This window comes from Ranitomeya imitator, chromosome 1 (assembly GCF_032444005.1).
Source record: "Ranitomeya imitator isolate aRanImi1 chromosome 1, aRanImi1.pri, whole genome shotgun sequence".
Taxonomy (NCBI): Eukaryota; Metazoa; Chordata; class Amphibia; order Anura; family Dendrobatidae; genus Ranitomeya; species Ranitomeya imitator.
Window position 1 is genome coordinate 958,711,481 of NC_091282.1, and position 22,260 is coordinate 958,733,740.

At 42.6% G+C, this 22,260-nt stretch overlaps 1 protein-coding gene across 6 annotated transcripts in view; it reads left to right on the forward strand.

Moving 5' to 3' along the window:
* The window catches only part of SEC24D (SEC24 homolog D, COPII coat complex component), a 155,510-nt gene that overhangs the window by 130,301 nt on the left and 2,949 nt on the right, over positions 1–22,260 (forward strand). For all 6 annotated transcript variants that reach the window (XM_069743752.1, XM_069743751.1, XM_069743756.1 and 3 more), the window contains 4 exons: positions 6,514–6,652; positions 6,743–6,861; positions 15,438–15,617; positions 15,723–15,914. In XM_069743752.1, coding sequence (XP_069599853.1) covers positions 6,514–6,652; positions 6,743–6,861; positions 15,438–15,617; positions 15,723–15,914 — 630 coding nt within the window. The remainder of the gene's footprint in view (positions 1–6,513; positions 6,653–6,742; positions 6,862–15,437; positions 15,618–15,722; positions 15,915–22,260) is intronic.

Below are 22,260 nucleotides of genomic sequence, written 5' to 3' on the forward strand. Positions count from 1 at the left end.
TGGTGTCCCTAATAGGGTGGTGTCCCAAAAAAAGGGCGGTAACCCAAACAGGGATGGTTGCTAAAAGGGGGCAGAGTCCCAAAAGAGCGTAGTTGCCTAAAAGGGGGTGGAGTCCCAAAAGGGGGTAGTGACCCTTGAGGGGGTGGATTCCTAAAAGGGGGCGGTAACCCAAATAGGGGTGGTGGCAAAAAAAAGAAGCGGTGGTGATTGCATCATTGGGCTGTCGCCAGAAGCAATTGTGCTATGCAGGTCTATGTTATACTGTGAATTGCTCAGCCAATGTTTTATCACAACAGTGCCACTTTTTGTTGGATGGAGAATGTGTGATGGGACTGATAGACCCGGGGAGTGGAGTGTCTTGGATGAGGACCCTTCCTGAATGCACTGTGTCACCTGGGATAGGGACAAGAGTGAATGACACAGGTGGGGACATTAAATGACGTTTGACAGCCTGCCTCTACATTGACTGTGACATGTCATTGCCAATAAGAACCGCTAGGGCTGACTATAATGGTGTGCTGACAGAAGCACTGATGCAGTGGAACAATAGTGCGCCACAAGGTGAAGTCAGGATGACGGTGGTAGCCATGCCAGAACATATGACCAGACAGAAGTGTGGGTCTGACCAACTCTGGGACTTGGCAGAGGTGAGCAAAGGTGTGACCGTTGAAGATGAGTCCGCTTCAGACCAGTCAGTAGGCTCGACTGGACGGTGGACTTGTGACTGCAACAGAAGGAGACGGCCATGGAAAGAAAGGTCACGTGAAGGGGTACACTTGGAAAGTGGATTGACTAAAAAGGGTCTGGTGACACAGACAGATAGTGACTTGGGGCTGAAGCCCCAGGCCGACATACTGACCGCTGGGGTGGGTGAGGCTTAACAAAGGTTTGATGCTGAATGATGCCCAAAACCGACTGAGACGTTCCTCTCAACTTGCAGGGCAAGGTGACATGGGTACCCAGTATCGGGACCCATGGTTTATGTCATGTGTTCAACCCCGTAAGTTTGAACCAAGGGAGAGGGTATGTGGCGCGGTGACCCATGTTACAGACCGGGAGCGTGTGTGTGTGCTTCAGGATGCGTTTGGAGGCATAATTATGGTGATGAGACAAGGTCTGGCAGGATTGTAAATGGCCGGTATGTGTCGCAGAGGTGCTCTGCGCTGTAAGCCCAAAATGATATGGTTATGCTGGGACTTATAGTTCCACAAGAGTTTGTTTTTTTTACTTATAAGGGCGGGCTTATAGGGTGAGCTGGGCGGGACTGGCTAACCACACACACTCCCATTTAGGGGAGTGGTTACAACCATATAATGTGACTGAGGTCTGGTCACATGGTCAGAGTGTATGGATCTGTTTGGTCCATGTGCGAGGTCCTGGACGGTCGGTGTTGGAAGCTCCTGTGAGTGGAGTCTTCCTGGAAGCACCTGAGCGACCGTGGGCCTGGTGGTCAGTGTTGGAAGATCCTGTGAGTGGAGTCTTCCTGGAAGCACGTGAGAGACCGTGGACCTGGACGGTCAGTGTTGGAGTCTCCTGTGAGTGGAGATGTCCTGGAAGCACCTAGAGAGATTGTGGACCTGAATGCTCAGGGTGTTGGATTGTCCTGGGATGGACTGGAGTCCTGCAAGCACCTGTTGAGATTGTGAGTCCTGAACACTCAGGGTGCTGGATTGTCCTGGGATGAACTGGAGTCCTGCAAGCACCTGGGGACACCATGGACTGATGGCCTGTGTGGTGGAAATGCCTGTGATTGGACTTCCTGGAAGCGCATGGAGAGGCTGCATTTACAGAGCCTGAGACGGTTTCTGTGTTGGGGAAGCTACAGTTCCTACTGTGGGTCTGGACTATCCGAGGTGCCCTGGTCACAAGGACGGTGATCCCAGTGAGGCAGCTTTCCCCTGTGAACCAGCACTGGCAAGAGTCAGTGTGTCGAGCCGGAGCTCCTGAAAGGTAACTCCAGATAACAAGGGGTTACGGGCAGACACGGATCTGCCATTGGAACAGACTGTCGATGGTTAATGTGTTCCGTTGATGTGTATAATGAACTGTTTATGTTATGGTTTATGATGTCTAATAAACCGGAATAAGACTGTTTAAGTGGAGAAACCGTGCCCGAGTGCTTAAATCTCGTGCCAGGCGAGTGTTCCCCAACCCACTCAGGTAGCGTTCCACCACAAAAGTCAAATGGGGTATCGGCGTACTCAGGAGAAATTGCACAACAAAATTGGGGGTCCATTGTTTTCTGTTACCCTTGTGAAAATAAAAAAAAATTGCGTCTAAAGTAAAATTTTTGTGAATAAAAAGTTCAATGGTAATTTTTTTCTTCAAACATTCTAAAAATTAATTTGAAGCACCTGAAGGGTTAATAAACTTCTTGAATGTGGTTTTCAGTACTGTAAGGGGTGCAGTTTTTTGGAATGGTTTCACTTTTGGGTATTTTCTGTCATATAGACCCCTCAAAGTCACTTTAAGGTGGTCCCTAAAATATTATTATTATTTATTTATATAGCACCATTGATTCCATGGTGCTATACATGAGAAGGGGGGTTACATACAAATTACAGATATCACTTACAGTAAGCAAACTAACAATGACAGACTGATATAGAGGGGCGAGGACCCTGCCCTTGTGGGCTTACATTCTACAGGATGGTGGGGATGGAAACAATAGGTTCGGGGTTTGCAGCAGCACCGGTGTTGGTGAGGCGGTAGCTTCAGTAGTGGTGAGGAGGCAGCGGGGTCAGTGCAGGCTGTAGGCTTTCCTGAAGAGGTGGGTTCAGCTGAAGGATCCGAAAGTGGTTGATAGTCGGACGTGTTGGGGCAAAGAATTCCAGAGGATGGGGGATATTCCAGAGAAGTCTTGGAGGCGGTTGGGTGAGGAGCGGTCGGATAAGTGTGGAGGAGAGAAGGCGGTCTTGGGAGGATCGGAGATTATGTGAGGGAAGATATTGGTAGATTAGTTCAGAGATATATGGAGGAGACAGGTTAAGTATGGCTTTGTAGATCAGTATTTGTAATTTGAACTGGATACGTTGAGGGAATGGGAGCCAGTGAAGAGATTATCAGAGAGGGGAAGCGAAGGAGTAGCGAGGAGAGAGATGAATTAGTCTGGCAGCAGAGTTAAGGATGGACTGGAGAGGTGCAAAGGTGTTAGCAGGGAGGCCACAGAAAAGGATGTTGCAGTAGTCAAGGCGGGAGATGATGAGGGCATGCACAAGCATTTTAGTAGATTGACGGTTGAGGAAAGGACGGATTCTGGAGATATTTTTGAGCTGGAGGCGACAGGAGGTGGAGAGAGCTTGGATGTGCGGTTTGAAGGACAGGGCAGAGTCAAGGGTTACTCCGAGGCAGCGGACTTCCGGTACAGGGGAAAGCGTGATGTCGTTAATTGCGATAGATAGGTCAGGTATGGAAGATCTATGAGATGGAGGAAAGCTGATGAGTTCAGATTTGTCCACATTGAGTTTGAGAAAGCGAGAGGAGAAGAAGGAAGATATGGCTGATAGACACTCCGGTATTCTGGACAGCAGAGCGGTGACGTCTGGTCCAAAATATGATTTTGTAAATTTTGTTGTAAAAATGAGAAATTGCTGGTCAACTTTTAACCCTTATAACTTGATAACAAAAAAAAAATGTTTAAACAATTTGTGCTGATGTAAAGCAGACATATGGGAAATGTTATTTATTACCTATACTATAACTATACCTATTACGGTACCTATGTTGTGTGACATATCTCTGTGAATTATGGGCGTAAAAATTAAATTTTTGAAAATTGCTAAATTTTCAACATTTTCATCAAATTTCCGTTTTTTCCACAAACAAATGCAAGTCATATCAAAGATATTTTACCACTATCATGAAGTACAATATGTCACGACAAAACATTCTCAGAATCATGAGATCCCTTGAAGCGTTCCAGAGTTATTACCACGTAAAGTGACAGTGGTCAGAATTGTAAAATTTGGCCTGGTCATAAGGTGAAAACAGGCTTGGGGGTGAAGGTGTTAGGGTATGCTTCCACGGTCAGGAAACACTGCGGATTGGACGCTTCGTACAGCCGCAGTGTCCAATCTGTAGCGGACAGATTTTAAGATTTTACAGCATAGTGGAGGGGATTTTATTAAATCCAATCTCCACTATGCATTCAAAGACACAGGTGGCACACGTGCGTATATGGACATGCGACGCGTCTTTCTAGACCGCAGCAAATCTATTTATCTTGCGGAGATGCTCAGTCTCCGCAAGATAAATTAAATAGTCTATGTATAGGATGTGTTGATTCCACATGTGTTCAATGAACACATCCGGAATCACGGCGCGTACAAAAGTCGGCAGCGCTTTTTGGGGAGCTGCGTCCAAAGTGCTGCATATACGGAACATGGAAACATACCCTTAATGTACTTTATATTTTGATAGATCAGACTTTCACGAGCTTTACCAAATATGTGTATTTTTATGATTTTTTTTTTACTTTTATTTTTGATGGGGCAAAAGGGATGTGATTTGAATTTTCGTGATTTTTTTTTCATATTTTTAAACTTTTAAAAATTTTTTTTTACTGTATTTAATAGCACCCTTAGGGGACTTGAAGCTGCGCTCGTCAGCACTGCTGCGACAGCCCCTGCCACAGCATGTTTAATGCCGCAGTCAGAGATTGACAGTGGAATTTAACACAGAGCTAAGCTCTGTCCTAGGCTATTAAAGGCACATGATGACTGGTTAAATCAGTCAGTCATCATCTGCTGGGAAAGATGCAGGTTCGGAAAGGCAGGGACGTGTCAGATGTTGTGAAGGAGTTGACATACGAATAGGAGACAAAAATCACAGAGCCGAAAACATAATAAAAACACGTGAAAAAACGCACTAAAAATGCACTCAAAAACAAAATGAAAAAAGGCAATTATCCAAATTTATTTAAGAGGTGCAGAAAATCTACAACAAGACAAAATAATTGATCCAGAGCATATGCTGTTTTAAGTGCAATGAGCAATGATAAAAGCGAATGAGCATATACCCTGCAGTAAGTAAATAAATAGTAATAGTACATGTAAATAACACAGGGTACTTAGTTAACACTGTTTTGATCAAAAAAACATAAAAGCCATCCTACCACTACAAGGTGTACTTTAATAGAGATGGTACCTAACTCTTGTAGCTCACCTTACTGTGGCAGCAGATGTAAAAATAGATAAGGGCAGAGTATAAAAACAGCATTATGTATTGAAAAAAGTCATTTTTTAGTTCTTTTATGAACTCTATCTGAAACAAATCATATGCATATATACACAATCCTCTACATCAACAAATAACAGACATTAAGCGTATTAACCATGGAGGGCCAGATCAGTAATATTATTATTATTATTGTCATTAGCCCCATTGATATTGTGATCATGTCACTTAAATGATATGTTAGAAATAAAAAATACAGTTTGCATAATCCCATGGTTATGATATATGTACAGTATGTATTCCAAAATCATACTGTTAGGGAATTTAGATTGTGAGCCCCATCGGGGACAGCGATGATAATGTGTGCAAACTGTAAAGTGCTGCAGAATATGTTAGCGCTATATAAAAATAAAGATTATTATTATGTATGTTATAGAGTTGGTAAAAGAAGTATTGAACACTTCACCAGTGTTCTAAGTAAATATATTTCTAAAGGTTCTATTGACATGACATTCTCACAAGATGCTGGTAACAACCGATCTCATCCATATAGGCAAAGACCTCAAACCATAGATGTCCAAAATGTAATTTCTGTAATAATGTTTCTTTTCACTTCTGGATTGTGACCCCAACAGTGCTCACTGGAGTCTTCAGTAATTTATCAATTCTTCTGTAACCAATGCCATCAATATGTTTTGCAACAATAAGGTTGCAACGGTCTTGCGACAGCTCACTGATTTTACAAATCATGAGATGTTTCTTGTGTGGCACCGTAGTAAGGAAACACCTTTTTATAGGCCATCAGTGAAGTGAGCTGATAATTTTCACTAAGTGGCAGGATTGCTAACTACATTATATATACATATGATATATTTCAGTTGGTGTCACTCCTTTACACGGCTATTTGGATCTCTATTTCTTAATTTATTCAATAATTTGTTCTTGTGTCATTTCTCATTATTACACATATGGACACCTATGGTGTGAATTCTTTGCCTGTGTGGATTGGATGCATTGTTACCAACATCAGGTTATAATTTCATGTCAACAGTGTCTTTAGAAATATATTTATGCAAAAAATTGGTGACTTGTTCAAAACTTATTTCACCCGCTGTATATCATAACCATAGGGTTTCTCAAACTGTATTAAAGCCATTGAAAGAGTTAGGGAGAATCTAGGACTACATGTAGATCGGCCCAGTAGTGACTATAAAGCTTATCTGTGAAGACAAACATTGGATGTAGATTTAATTTTCTTATTCACATTCCGTGAATATGCTATGTATGGGTGCTTGAACCACTAATGTATACATCTGGTGCCTCATTTTCTCACCTTAGTGTGCTGTGCTGTACACAACCATTGGTGGCCAGAGACGTTTGCTGGTGCATAACATCAGTTTGAGCTGCAGCTCACAACATGCAGATATATACAAGAGCTGTGAAACCGATGCCCTCATAAACTTCTTTGCAAAATCAGGTACATTTTGAAAGCTGCATCCTTAACTGAAGTGATAACATGGTTCATCAGGCGCATTATACAGTAAGTAACACCATTGTTGCCTTACAGCTTACAAGGCAATCCTGCATCATCCTTTGAAGACAGTCCGTGATGTTTTGGTGAATCAGACAGCCCACATTCTAGCCTGCTACAGGAAGAACTGCGCTAGCCCTTCAGCTGTTAGTCAGGTATGTAACAAGGATGTCAGTTTCCTTGGTATCACTTTATCAAGTGGGGGAATATATGTTTGACTTGTATTCCAGAAGCTTTTCCTGGTTTTACTATGTAAAAACCTCTGAACCTGTGTTTAACCCACATAGGGGGTCTTGCATATGAATGACACCAGAATTTCTTAAAAATCAACTTGATTTTTTTTTAGAAAATTGTATGTAGTCAGTGTTACATCAAGTTCGCATGGTGTATTTTGTTCTGTCTTTCCTCTGCTCTTTAATGAAATAATGAGAAGTAGATAATACACAGACTTAATAAGCAGTGTCGGACTGGGGTGCCCAGGGCCCACAGGTTGAATTGACTTTTGGGGCCCACTCTAAAGCCTTATGCAAATAACTGTTACAGGAGATCTGTAGACAGTATATAGTGTTTATCATAAGTGTACAGGTAATACAGTGATCACTGTTGATTTTCTACACAGGAGCTCTGTAGATTGTATTACCTATACACTATATACAGTGATTACAGTGGCATTATATATAGGAGCTCTGTAGATAGTATATAGTGTAAGTGTACTGGTAAATCAAGTGACTAACCAGCAACAAATCGAATTGAAGTCATTCCTCTTTTCTTATCTTTTTTTATCTGGCGCAGATCACGTTGGCTTCTTTCAGCCATGACTCACAAAGAAAAACACAGACATGCCTTGCTGATTGCTTCTAGAGCATCCTTCCTGCGTTTCTCCCTACTTCTTTTATGTCTTCAAACATTTGGAACATCAAAACCCGGGGCCCCATAAATTATTAATTAGTAATGTATGAGTCTATCTGGGGGGCATTGTTAATGCATGAAGCCACAAAAGAGGCATTGTACCCCATTGTTGCCCTATACATTAATAAAGTCTCTCCTTGTGACCAGGGCTGTGGAGTCGGTAAGCCAAACCACAGACTCCTCAATTTCTATAACTCCGACTCCACAACTCCGACTCCTTCATACTGTACATGGCTCATGTTTAAGTTTAAGTGACAAATTTACTGTGGTAAAATGGTAATATCAGGCTTTTAATCTTTATTATGATACAATAATCAAGCCATTTAGATAGAACATAAAATATATTTATTGGAATACAACTTTAGAACAAAAAAAACTGCAGTAAGTGGGAAAAAACAATTTTCAACAAAACTTACTGAATAGCATTTGTGCAGTCTATGAATTTGTTCTGAAAAATAGTAACGCCTCCATCAGATCCTCCTTTATAGGTGACCTCAAATCTGACCTAATTATTTTAAGGCTAGAGAACAACCTCTCTTCACTAACTTGGGTTGGTGGCAAAGCAGTAACCACATGTGCAACAACTCTAAGAATATCAGGGTATAAAGTAATTGCCTTGTGCACAGTCAGTTTTGATGAACGATTGAACTCTTCTACTTCTTTGAGAGAAAAATTTTGCTGAAATATGGTCAGCCTGTTTTCTATGGAAGTGGAATCTTTTTCCCTGCAGCAACGCTTTCTTTGCCTGTTCCATGTTGTCCAAATAATTGTCGAAATCAAACTCCTCATCTGATGAGGATGAATGAACGGCAGCCGCACTGGCAGGACCTGAGTCCTCTTACTCTTGGCTGTCCTGTAGCCTACTCATCCTAACTGCTACCTGAATCAAAGCTTCTTTTCCTTTACTAAGCTGTTGTTCATCCAGCAATATATGATGACTCTGGTCCACATAAACAGCTGCCAAAGGAATTTTATTTTCTAATAACGGTGTCTCTCCGTTTCATTGAAGCAGCAATGCCATCTGCGATTAAACCTCCTCTTTGGGTCAGGCAAAACAACAAGTTTTTCCACTCCTTTATAAAAATGCCAGAAGTTAAATCCTCACCTTGTAACTTTTTAGTCACTGTAAATGGGTGATGAAGCAATTACTTCAATTCAGCCACTTGTGTCCATTGACCTTCATGTACTGTTAGCTGAGGGTTAGCCATATCTACAAGGAAGGGATTCAGCACAAGCAATCGCTCAATCATTAAATAGGCGCTGCCCCACCGAGTGGCTTGATCCACAAGTGCCCCTTTTCCAGCATGTCTCTTCAAAATGGAATCAATTTTAGGGGTTCTGGCAGCAATTAATTTCCTCACTTTGCTAATCAAAGTTCCAGCATGTCCCTCTTGCAGACTATCTGTTATTGCCAGTTGCAGCGTGTGCACAACACAGCGCATGTGATGGATAGGAAAGAGGTGCGAAGGAGCTTCAACAAGATCATCTAATTGTAAAGAATCATTTTGCGGTTCTTCTGTAGTAATATCTGTGCTGAATCACATTCCAGAACACACACAAATATATATGTCCTCATCGATCCTGTTACTGAATTTCCAAATTTGAGATGTTAGAAAACATTTTTCTCCTTATATTCTATGTATAGTGTATATACCGTATTTTTCGGACTACAAGACGCACTTTTTCCCCCCAAAAAAAGGGGGGAAAATGGGGGGTGCGTCTAATAGTCGCAATGCAGGCTTACCGTGGCGGCAGATGTGCGGCGGCAGAGGTGCGGCGGCAGAGGTGCGGCGGCAGAGGTGTGGCGGCAGAGGAGGCGCAGTAAGCGGGGTCCCTTTCTCCGGTGAGGTGATGCAGCAGCCCGGTAAGCAGCAGAGCCGGATGAATCCTGTTGTTATCGGTGGTGGCGGCCATTTTCCTGAGGCCGCGCGTGCGCAGATGGAGCGCTCTGCTTCCCAGGGCTTCAGGAAAATGGCCGCCGCCATCTCCATCTGCGCACGCGCGGCCTCCCGCGGCCATTTTCCTGAAGCCCTGGGAAGCAGAGCGCTTCATCTGCACACGCGCGACCTCAGGAAGATGGCCGCCCCCCACCGATAACAACAGGATTCACCCGGCTCTGCTGCTTAAGGCCCCTTCACATTTAGCGACGCTGCAGCGATACCGACAACGATCCGAATCGCTGCAGCGTCGCTGTTTGGTCGCTGGAGAGCTGTCACACAGACCGCTCTCCAGCGACCAACTATGCCGGTAACCAGGGTAAACATCGGGTAACTAAGCGCAGGGCCGCGCTTAGTAACCCGATGTTTACCCTGGTTACCATGCTAAAAGTAAAAAACAAACAAACACTAGATACTTACCTACCGCTGTCTGTCCTCCAGCGCTGCGCTCTGCTTCTCTGCTCTCCTCCTGTACTGTCTGTGAGCCGGAAAGCAGAGCGGTGACGTCACCGCTCTGCTTTCCGGCTCACAGCCAGTGCAGGAGGAGAGCAGAGAAGCAGAGCGCAGCGCTGGAGGACAGACAGCGGTAGGTAAGTATCTAGTGTTTGTTTTTTTTTACTTTTAGGATGGTAACCAGGGTAAACATCGGGTTACTAAGCGCGGCCCTGCGCTTAGTTACCCGATGTTTACCCTGGTTACCAGTGAAGACATCGCTGGATCGGTGTCACACACGCCGATCCAGCGATGTCTCCAGGGAGTCCAGCGACGAAATAAAGTTCTGGACTTTATTCAGCGACCAACGATCTCCCAGCAGGGGCCTGATCGTTGGTCGCTGTCACACATAACGATTTCATTAACGATATCGTTGCTAGGTCACAAATAGCAACGATATCGTTAACAATATCGTTATGTGTGAAGGTACCTTTACCGTGCTGCTGCATCACCATACCGGGGAAAGGGACCCCGCTTACTGCGCCTCCTCTGCCGCTGCACCTCTGCCACCGCACCTCTACCGCCACGGTACACCTGCATTGCCTGCACGGTAAGCCTGGGACCCCTCTCACGCCATACCTCTCACTGCACCTCCTCATCCAAGCACCTCCTGATCCCAGCACCTCCTGATCCCAGCACCTCCTGATCCCTGCACCTTCTCATCCCAGCACCTCCTGATCCCAGCACCTCCTCATCCCAGCACCTCCTCATCCCAGCACCTCCTCATCCCAGCACCTCCTCATCCCAGCATCACCCCACCTCTGCCGACACCTTGCCTCCTGTGACCCTGCTCTGCCACCGCCAGCCCTCAGGTAAGATACTGTAAATTCGGACAATAAGACGGACCCCCATCTTATAAAAAATCTTTTTTTCTGCAATTTTCACCCCAAATTTGGGGTGCGCCTTATGGTCCGGTGCGTCTTATAGTCCGAAAAATACGGTAAGTCATCAGAGCAGCTAATTTCTCCAAACATGAACTAAGAGGAAAAACAAACTAAAACATCAAGCATACAGAGACAACATATACTGGACTATTGATTTATGCACAGTTTATTGAAAGTTTAGATATGCTTTAGGAAGTACTTACCTTCTTTAATCCTGCTTTCCTGTTCACTCCAGAAATTTTGAGATGAATGTAGGCATTCCTTCCCTGTGTGTTTATTTTTTCCCCTTATCTGTAGAGGAAGAGCTTCACTACTTATCATGAACATAAACTGCAGCACAGATTCATCTCAGCTAAAAGTCTAGACCTTAGATCAGGAAAAGGACATTTATAGGACATTTCATAACTTTCCCAAATTCTTATGAAAAAAATATTCCACACAACTGCATTGAACTACTGTACCCAATTTACTATATATTTTAGGAGTCTGAGTCAGTCCATTTTATACCGACTCCACCAAAATGGACTCTGCTTGTGGCCCCATATAGTATAATATCCCCAATTTTACTCATCGCACAGTTCTCCCCTCCATGTGGTATAATGTTCCTATTCTGGCCTCCACACGGTATAATGTCCCCCTTATTGTCTTCATTCTTGCTCTCATATTGTATAATGTCCCTCATTCTGACCCCCTTACTATATAATGACCCCATGCTGGTCGCCATGTAGTATAGTGTCCCCTTTTTTGCCCCCATAAGCTATATTATTATGTCTCTGGCACCTGTAAAGTATAATGTTCCCCATACTGTCCCCCTCCCTGGCCTGTACATAGTATAATGTTCTGTTTGCATACTAATGAAAAACAAAAACACAATTTTACTCATCTGTTTCCGCTTCCAGCTGCTTCTTCCTCCTTCATCGCACGTCGCAGGCGGCGCAATGGAATGATGACATTACGCCATCTGCAACATCACCTGCTGACGCTGGCCCCTTTTCAGATGGAAGTGTGCCCAAGGAGATATATTCAGTTTAAGCTAGAACTGACACAGGCAGGCCCCCCTCGCCTCGGGTGAGGATGTGTTTGCACCGTCCACATTTACAAATGGTATTCCCTGGTAAAGGGCTAATATTCTATCACATTGTATCCAGTAATACAAGATTAATTTGTGTTTGTACCCCAACACTAGATCTCAAGGACCCCTGATACAGGGTGATACTGTGTATATACAGTATTGTCTGAAACGCTTAGTCAGATGTAGAAAAAATGCTGCAGAGCAAGGCCTCATGCAGACGTCCGATTTTTTTTTTCCTTGCGTGTGAGAAAATCGGATCGATTAATCTAATCAGACTATGATCAGCGTTTGATAAGAGCTTGATCAGAGTATGGTACAAACATCACATCATTTCATTTTCTCGTACAAGGAGAAGGAAAAAAAGCAAAAGAACTTCTCCACCTTCTCCATTCTGACAGTCCATGATGTGATCCAAGTGCAGTCCTATTTTTTTTTTTTTCCCTTGGACCCATTGACTTGCTTTGCCAATTTTCATCCGACCTTTGGATCAAAACTGGAATCGTCTCCGATATTTTCCTTGGACCACTCTGAGGAAAAGATCAGACATGTGAATGGCCCCATAGACTATCACAGGTACGAGTGCTAGCCGTCAAAAGCACAAATAGCACTTGTAAAAACGGACATCTGAATAAGGCCTAAGAATGCTTTTATAAATAGCAGTGTTAATAGTTTTCATTTATCAATCAACAAAATGTGATGGGAATGAAGAAAATGAATCTAAATCAAATCAATATTTGGCCTAACCATACGTTCCCTGTGAAACACCATCAATTATTCTGGGAACTCTGCACCGTTTTTGAGAGAACTCCGCAGGGAAGTTGTTCTAAACATCTACGAGAACTAACTACAGTGGCCTAGAGCTCCTCTAGGGAGCCGATCGCTACACTTCTGGCTGTATTAATGTAGCGTGCGGCATCCGCAGAGAGAAGACATGGAAGAGAACGTGCATTTAAAAGTATCTGCCTGTCTTTCTCTGCTTTAGGAAAAGTGATCGGCCTTACTGTAATCAGGTCCTAGCTATAATCTTTTGAGTCAGTGAGGGCAAGATAGAAAATGACCACTTTTACAGTTAGGGCCAGAAATATTTGGACAGTGACACAAGTTTTGTTATTTTAGCTGTTTACAAAAACATGTTCAGAAATACAATTATATATATAATATGGGCTGAAAGTGCACACTCCCAGCTGCAATATGATAGTTTCCACATCCAAATCGGAGAAAGGGTTTAGGAATCATAGCTCTGTAATGCATAGCGTCCTCTTTTTCAAGGGACCAAAAGTAATTGGACAATGGACTCTAAGGGCTGCAATTAACTCTGAAGGCGTCTCCCTCGTTAACCTGTAATCAATGAAGTAGTTAAAAGGTCAGGGGTGGATTCCAGGTGTGTGGTTTTGCATTTGGAAGCTGTTGCTGTGAGCAGACAACATGCGGTCAAAGGAACTCTCAATTGAGGTGAAGCAGAACATCCTGAGGCTGAAAAAAAAGAAAAAATCCATCAGAGAGATAGCAGACATGCTTGGAGTAGCAAAATCAACAGTTGGGTACATTCTGAGAAAAAAGGAATTGACTGGTGAGCTTGGGAACTCAAAAAGGCCTGGGCGTCCACGGATGACAACAGTGGTGGATGATCGCCGCATACTTAATTTGGTGAAGAAGAACCCGTTCACAACATCAACTGAAGTCCAGAACACTCTCAGTGAAGTAGGTGTATCTGTCTCTAAGTCAACAGTAAAGAGAAGACTCCATGACAGTAAATACAAAGGGTTCACATCTAGATGCAAACCATTCATCAATACCAAAAATAGACAGGCCAGAGTTAAATTTGCAGAAAAACACCTCAAGAAGCCAGCTCAGTTCTGGAAAAGTATTCTATGGACAGATGAGACAAGATCAACCTGTACCAGAATGATGGGAAGAAAAAAGTTTGGAGAAGAAAGGGAACGGCACATGATCCAAGGCACACCACATCCTCTGTAAAACATGGTGGAGGCAACGTGATGGCATGGGCATGCATGGCTTTCAATGGCACTGGGTCACTTGTGTTTATTGATGACATAAGAGCAGACAAGAGTAGCCGGATGAATTCTGAAGTGTACCGGGATATACTTTCAGCCCAGATTCAGCCAAATGCTGCAAAGTTGATTGGACGGCGCTTCATAGTACAGATGGACAATGACCCCAAGCATACAGCCAAAGCTACCCAGGAGTTCATGAGTGCCAAAAAGTGGAACATTCTGCAATGGCCAAGTCAATCTCCAGATCTAAACTCAATTGAGCATGCATTTCACTTGCTCAAATCCAGACTTAAGACGGAAAGACCCACAAACAAGCAAGACCTGAAGGCTGCGGCTGTAAAGGCCTGGCAAAGCATTAAGAAGGAGGAAACCCAGCGTTTGGTGATGTCCATGGGTTCCAGACTTAAGGCAGTGATTGCCTCCAAAGGATTTGCAACAAAATATTGAAAATAAAAATATTTTGTTTGGGTTATGTTTATTTGTCCAATTACTTTTGACCTCCTAAAATGTGGAGTGTTTGTAAAGAAATGTGTACAATTCCTACATTTTCTATCAGATATTTTTGTTCAACCCTTCAAATTAAACGTTACAATCTGCACTTGAATTCTGTTGTAGAGGTTTCATTTCAAATCCAATGTGGTGGCATGCAGAGCCCAACTCGCGAAAATTGTGTCACTGTCCAAATATTTCTGGCCCTAACTGTATGTGCCCTATTAGCGTTTGTTATTGGTGCACAACCACACGGAGAGCCTTAATGAAAGCATATCACTGTTACTGTTTGATTTTAGGAATTAGCTGTGATCAATTGAGTCAGAGAGAGAAAATAGTCTTCAATTACTTGTTTTCTTTTCTGTAGGGAGTGTTTTCTGCATACATCTATACTGACACCTGCCTTGTCGCTAATTGGTTTAGTATTTTTCACTATTTGCTTATTTCATGTTGGCTACAGGTTTCATAGTAATTAAATACAGTTAATGCTAAGGTTTATACCCCTGTTCTAGTTAACAGTGAACTTCGAAACTTTGGGGGATACTTATGTTGTAAGGATATAACAGTGCAATCTATATGTAGATACATGAAATATATGTCCCTGATACCATCCACCATATATAACTCGCCTATTTATATATGTCACCTGTGCTTGATGCCTAACCATCCTGTGTATCTATATACCTTCTGTAGTTGTGTTGTTACATTAAATGCCAATTACCTAGAATGTTATATCCTAATCAGGCTAATCACTCACTATTCCCCTTTTGCTGTACGGATGCTTTCCATGTCTTTTTGCTAGATGTACAGTTGCGCAAGCTGCAAATGGTGCGTGGCAGAATCTGTTTGAGGTACCTAAAGCTCGGTAAAAGTCAGAGATGAATCATTAAGCACAGGGCAGCTGATTAGGATTTCTCCATCTCTATTCCCCAGCTCATCCTTCCTGACTCCATGAAAGTGCTGCCAGTCTACATGAATTGCTTGTTAAAGAACGAGGTTTTGGTCGGCAGCCCAGAGATTGCTACTGATGAGAGGACATTTCAAAGACAGCTGCTCATGTCCATGGATGTGGCCAGCTCACAGCTCTTTTACTATCCACTTCTTATACCTTTAGTAAGTGATTATTTAATCATAGCAGCACACAGGCTGGACTGCAGAAAAGGTCACATTTATGGCAAAGACTTGGGTTATAACTGCACTGTTGTCATCTTTATTTAGCACACAATGGACACCAAGAGTGACGTCATTCCCCCGGCTGTTCGCTGCTCAGGAGAACGTTTGTCCGATGGAGGAATATTCCTCTTGGCTAATGGAATAAGCATGTTCCTGTGGATGGGAGTCAGTTGTCCTCCAGATTTCATCCAAGGGGTTTTCAATGTCCCATCGTTTGCCCACATCACCCCAGAAGCTGTAAGTTATGCACATGATGGAACTGATTATGTATATAGTACTAATGGACCAAACATGGTGGTGAAGAACAAAATTGAACGTTTTTATATAGACGATATTCTATGACATTGTATTCATCTAGCATCACATCCACACTTCTGTTTCTGTTTTTTATGTGCAAAAAAATGACAATTTTTCTCCTATGTGGCGTTCGTTTTGCTTCTGTTTTTAAAGCGGATCTGGAATCAAATTTCACAATACAAGCTACATACATTATTACATAGATATCCATCACAGAATGTGTAAACCAAAAAATAATTCGGTCACCACTATAGTACTATATTGAAAAAATGTAAATTTTATTAAACATATATTATTTTCTAAAACAAGAACCATATAAAATAGTACACATTACTACATAGATGAAGAAAGGTGCAAATCCTCACAAATGAGGGACTACATTGCCATAAGTAAGCATCCAACTCCTAGGCCAAACATATACATTCAATGACATCACTGAATCATGGGGAGACACACTCCAACAATGTATCCCATGTGTCAAAATAACCCCTATGGTACCATAACTCCTAACGGGGAATGACACGAGATCATATAATGGTCTACACCCCTAGATGAACAGGATGCCCAGAGTATGTGTATAGCAGTATTGATAAGCGGTATATTACCTGATAGGTGGGCCTAGTGTGCGAACCTCGGCGTCCCTCTGCCCCTACGCACGAGGTTCGCACACTAGGCCCACCTATCAGGTAATATACCGCTTTTCAATACTGCTATACACATACTCTGGGCATCCTGTTCATCTAGGGGTGTAGACCATTATATGATCTCGTGTCATTCCCCGTTAGGAGTTATGGTACCATAGGGGTTATTTTGACACATGGGATACATTGTTGGAGTGTGTCTCCCCATGATTCAGTGATGTCATTGAATGTATATGTTTGGCCTAGGAGTTGGATGCTTACTTATGGCAACGTAGTCCCTCATTTGTGAGGATTTGCACCTTTCTTCATCTATGTAGTAATGTGTACTATTTTATATGGTTCTTGTTTTAGAAAATAATATATGTTTAATAAAATTTACATTTTTTCAATATAGTACTATAGTGGTGACCGAATTATTTTTTGGTTTACACATTCTGTGATGGATATCTGATATAGAGTACTTTATGCCCTTGTTTGGGAGGGCAAAATTTATTGTTACTTGTAGAGCAAATCTCGGTGTATATATTATTACATAGATGTATTAGACCTGATGAGACTTGTGTAAAGGGTTATTCGCAAAATTAATATATACAGTATATTAATTTATGCCAATATACCTAATTTTTAAATCTGCCCCATTTTGCACATATTACCTTCCCCCCTAATCCTAATGATGCCAGTCCAGGCTCTGTTTAACCCCCATTTGCTATTAGATGTACTGTAGTTCAATTATTTCTTGTTAAGCCTTTGAACTAGATTATATCACAGCTCCGATATGCCCCCAGCCCTGACATAGAAAGCATACTCTATATTCCTTTACACCTTATGGTCTAGTGCACACTTCTGAAAGACAAATGTTATCTTCTGCCATATACATCAACATAGTAGCATGTGTTTTTACATCATTGATCTGTTAGCTGGTTTCCAGCACTAAATCTCAGTTCTGCACTCCGCTCTGCTGAGTGTCAGCTGGAAATAACCATTGTGGAAGCACAGCGGGGCTGAGCTGTGTTTGATTTCTACTGCAGACAGGTCAGTGATGTAAAACCGTAAATACCCCTTTCTTGATATGTATATAGCAGAAGGTAATCCTCTGCCTTATGCATCAAGAGAGTGGCATTAAAGTTTTGCATTATTGATCTGCCTGCAGCAGTCATTAATCTCAGCTCTGATGTGTTTCACAATCATTCTTTCAAGCTCCATGGTGGGAACACAGCAAAGCCTAGTGCAAAACATTGGAGCATTGCTGGAAAACAGCTATCAGATCAATTACACTTCTATAGATTTTCAAAAGTTGTCAGGTTCAGTTAAGAAAAGACACAGTTCTTATTGATTTTGACTCCCTGAATTCAAATTTGACAATGAAAATGTTTAGTTGGCTCTTGTTTCTATGATATAAAAGAGTTTTCCTTTTACTGCTACATATAATGAAAGCATAAAAGTTTCAGTACTTTGAAACATTATAATTTTTGCAAATATAAAGATGGAAAATATTTTTTATGCCAATTTTCCGATATTTAGAGGAAACTTAGCAACAATTCAAAGAACTAAAACATGTCTAAACACGATTGTGAATTATAAACAGGAAAAATTGCACTGCAAAATTAGAATCCTCATTTAGTGACAACTCTTTTTTGCTTGTCTCTTGTACTCCTGCATCGGATCATCTCTTACAATTGTCCAACAGTAATCTGCAAGCATTGATGGATTGCATTTTCCTTGATATTTTTTCTCCATATCTTGGTGAAATGTCATACCGTGCTCGTCAATCACTCCTGCGCAGTGTGGTGGAAAAAAGTGTAGATGCAAATGTAATAAATAATTTATTTTTATTTTTTTTAAGGACCTGTAACATGTTACATCCAAGATCCTTATATTTTTTGAGATTTTCCGCCATCTCTTCATAGTTACCTGCTTTTGATTTTCCCAAAAAATGAGTTGCCACTAATGCAGATGCTACCCTTGCAGCCTTTTCCTTGCCCTGCAACAACAGAGAAACTCCTCATCTTGAAAAACTTACTAAACTGAGGTCCAATAAAGACTCCTTCCTTTGCCCGCTCTGTGGGAAAACATGCAGCCAGGAGCTCGAGGTGTATAGTGCACTGGCTCACGAATCCCCTGCATGACTTGCTATCACCAGAGTATTTATCTGGCAGCGGGAGGCGGTATAAGGTCGGAACAGGGGTGGCAGTGGACAAACTTGCTGCAGCCACGCTAGCAGCCTGAACAGCTACTGCGGTAACATCCACAGCTGAGGTTGTACGCTCGAGAGCCGCCAACCTGCCCTCCAGCTGCTAGATGTACCGCTGCAGTCGCTGTTCGTCCGCCGTTACTAGCTAGACTTTGGCGCTAGTATACGGTTAGGGCTGGTGGAGCGCACCGAGTAAATATTGAGATAGAATAGGTGCGTTCGCAGTCCGAGGTCCACCGTGCAGGAGTGGAACCTGCTGCTAGTAAATGGTGACACTACGCCTGAATAGACATGGGTTCCGTCACCCGGCCTGCACAGGAACGAACTCTGTTACTTCACAGAGTCACCGGGATTAAAGAAGACGCTGTGACCTTTTAACCTCACGGGGATCAAAGCTCATAAACGGATAGGTAGTGTACAGTGGTCGTACAGTCAGCAACAGCACTCAAGCAACTCCTCTCCAGAGGTGCCGGAATTCTAGTGGCTACACGCCAGCCCTGAATTCATACACACAAACTTCTCTCCAGAGGTGCCGAAATTCTAACGGCTTACAGCCGACCCTGAGCACATGCTGACAAAGACTACAAGGTAGCTTAGCTCATACACACATGAACATCGGTTGATACTAGCGCATGGCTGTGCAGCCATGCAAACCTTTTATAGAGGAAGCTCTCCAAGACCTTCCTAGTGGTCCAATAGGAACTGCTTCAGGACCTGAGCATGTGACCCCCGACCTCTAATGAGAGGTCATCCCTTGGGCATGCTCAGTAGAGGAAAAGCAGGACTTAGTCCCAGGAGTATCTGCTTGCCACAGAACAGTGCTGGTTACAATACCTGAGCCAGGAAGATCAGCAGTAACCGAGCACACAGTATCTGCCTGAGCCAGACGCTGGGACTGAGTCCTCCGCTGAGCAGGCTCCACTGCGGCTGAAGAAGAATGGGAGACCACAGCGGAGGCGGCTCGAGATTCCCGCTATGCAGCAGCGGGAACTCGACACCTAACAGACTGCATAACCAACTGGAATTGAAGGTAGCACATTGACATTATGCAGCAGGCTTGTCTTGGTCGAATCAATGAAGAGCTTCCATTGCTCTAGATTATGATTTATCTTCAGAGCTTCCATTAAACTGTTGATGTTGTTGTATGCCACAAGATCACCCTTCATGAAGAAGTATTGGACAAGATCTTTATCACGTGTGCGGAACTAAGAAATCTGAACATCGCCCGCTAGGAGATTCCACTGCTGTAGCCTGGAACTTAAGAGCTCAGCCTTACTCTTGAGCAGATTCAAATCTCTAACAAGATCGTTCAGTTCACTTTGTGTTATAAGGTGTGATTCAGTTAAGGCTGCTGACAGAAAGTCTGGGTTGTGAGAAGAAGATTCTTCATGGCACCAAGTGCCCTCTTCTTCCTCACTTGACTCGACTGAAAATGTTTCTGGTACTTTTGGAATCGTCAGTTCTGTACGTGGTGCAGTGGCGTATTGCAGATGGAATGTTTGGATACTTAAAAGTCCACTTCCTCCTTGAAATACCTTGCCCAATTGGGTACACCATGCAGAAATAGCAATTGGTAGTGTGATCGGGTGACTTTCTCCAGATCATTAGGACCACATAGATTGCCTCGCCCATGCAACAATTGGGTAACATGTAATGCACATCTATTGCAGCATATGTGTGGACAACTCTTGTCCTGATCACCTATTCTGCAGCTGCAGCTAAAATACAGGTTATACGCTTTCCTTATTATGGTAGTCAGGTTTCACCTTTGTGAATCAAAAGCGTCTTCTCCGCATGTTTAGCAAAAACTATCCACTTTGTTAATGCAAGAAGGGGGCATATCTGAAAAAGCATAGATAAACCTTTCAATATACTGAGAAACCAAGCTAAGAAATCTTAAAACTATACCTTACACAGAGAGCATTTATAAAATGAGGTGATGCAACTGCAATTAGGATTACGTCTTTGGAGCGGAGTTGGCGTTTTTGATTTATCACCCTAAGATAATAGAATAGTGAAGGCTCAATAGACTAAATCGATGATTACTAGTTACTAGCAATGCAACAATAACAAAATAAAAAAGACTCAATTTTTCTATAATCCTGCATCAAAGGTGTCATAAGTAATTACAACCTCCTCCGGATCTTGAGTATTAGAGCCAATCAGCAAATCTAAGCATCATATTCGTTTTCAGTGCCCCAAAATTAGTTCAGTTCTTAGTCTTTGAACCAACTTGGCTCTAGAACAGTGTTATATTAAAAACACACATGCAGCTATAGTGACATATACAGTGGGAAAAATAAGTATTTGATACACTGCCGGTTTTGCAATTTTTTTTACCTACAAAGAATAGTGAGTTCTGTAATTTTTATTGTAGGTACACGTCAACTGTGAGAGAAAGAATATTAAACAAATTCCAGAAAATCACATTGTATGATTTTTGCATGATTCATTTGCATCTTATTGCATGAAATGAGTATTTGAAACAAACAGTACTTAATATTTGGTACAGAAACCTTTGTTTGCAATTACAGACATCAGACGTTTCCTGTAGTTCTTGACCAAGTTTTCACACAGTGCAGCAGGGATTTTGGCCCACTTCGTCATACAGAACTTTTCCAGACCTAACAGGTTTCAGGGCTGTCACTGGGCAACATTGAGTTGCAGCTCCTTCCAATTCTATTGGGTTCAGGTCTGGAGACTGGCTAGGCCACTCCAAGACCTTGAAATTCTTCTTACAAAGCCACTCCTTAGTTGCTGTGGCTGTGTGTTTCAGGTCATTGTCTTTCTGGAAGACTCAGCCATGACCCATCTTCAGTTTTCTTACTGAGGGAAGGAGGTTGTTGGCCAAAATCTTGATATACATGACCCCATCCATGATGCCGTCAATACTGTGTAGTTGTCCTGTTACCTTTGCAGAAAAGCACCCTCCAAAGTATGATGTTTCCCCACCATATGTCATGGTCGGGATGGTGTTCTTGGGGTTTTACTCCTCCTTCTTCTTCCTTCAAACACAGTGAGTGTAGTTGATACCAAAGATTTCTAGTTTGGTCTCATCAGACCACATGACCTTCTCCCATACCTCCTCTGGATCATTCAGATGGTCATTGGCGAACTTCAAATGGTCTTGGACATGTGCTTTCGTGAGCATGGAGATCTTGCGTTCCCTGCAGGATTTTAATCCATGCTGGCGTGGTATGTTATTAACGGTAATATGTTTGAGACTGTAATCCCAGCTCTCCTCAGGTTATTAACCAGGTCCTCTTATGTAGTTCTGAACTGATTCCAGCCCTTTCTCAGAATCATCCTTACCCCACGAGGCAAGATCTTGCATAGAGCCCCAGACCAAGGAAGATTGACAGTCATCTTGTGTTTCTTCCATTTTCTAATAGTTGTATCAATACTTGTTGCCTTCTCACCAAGCTGCTTGCCTATTCAACTGTAGCCCATCCCA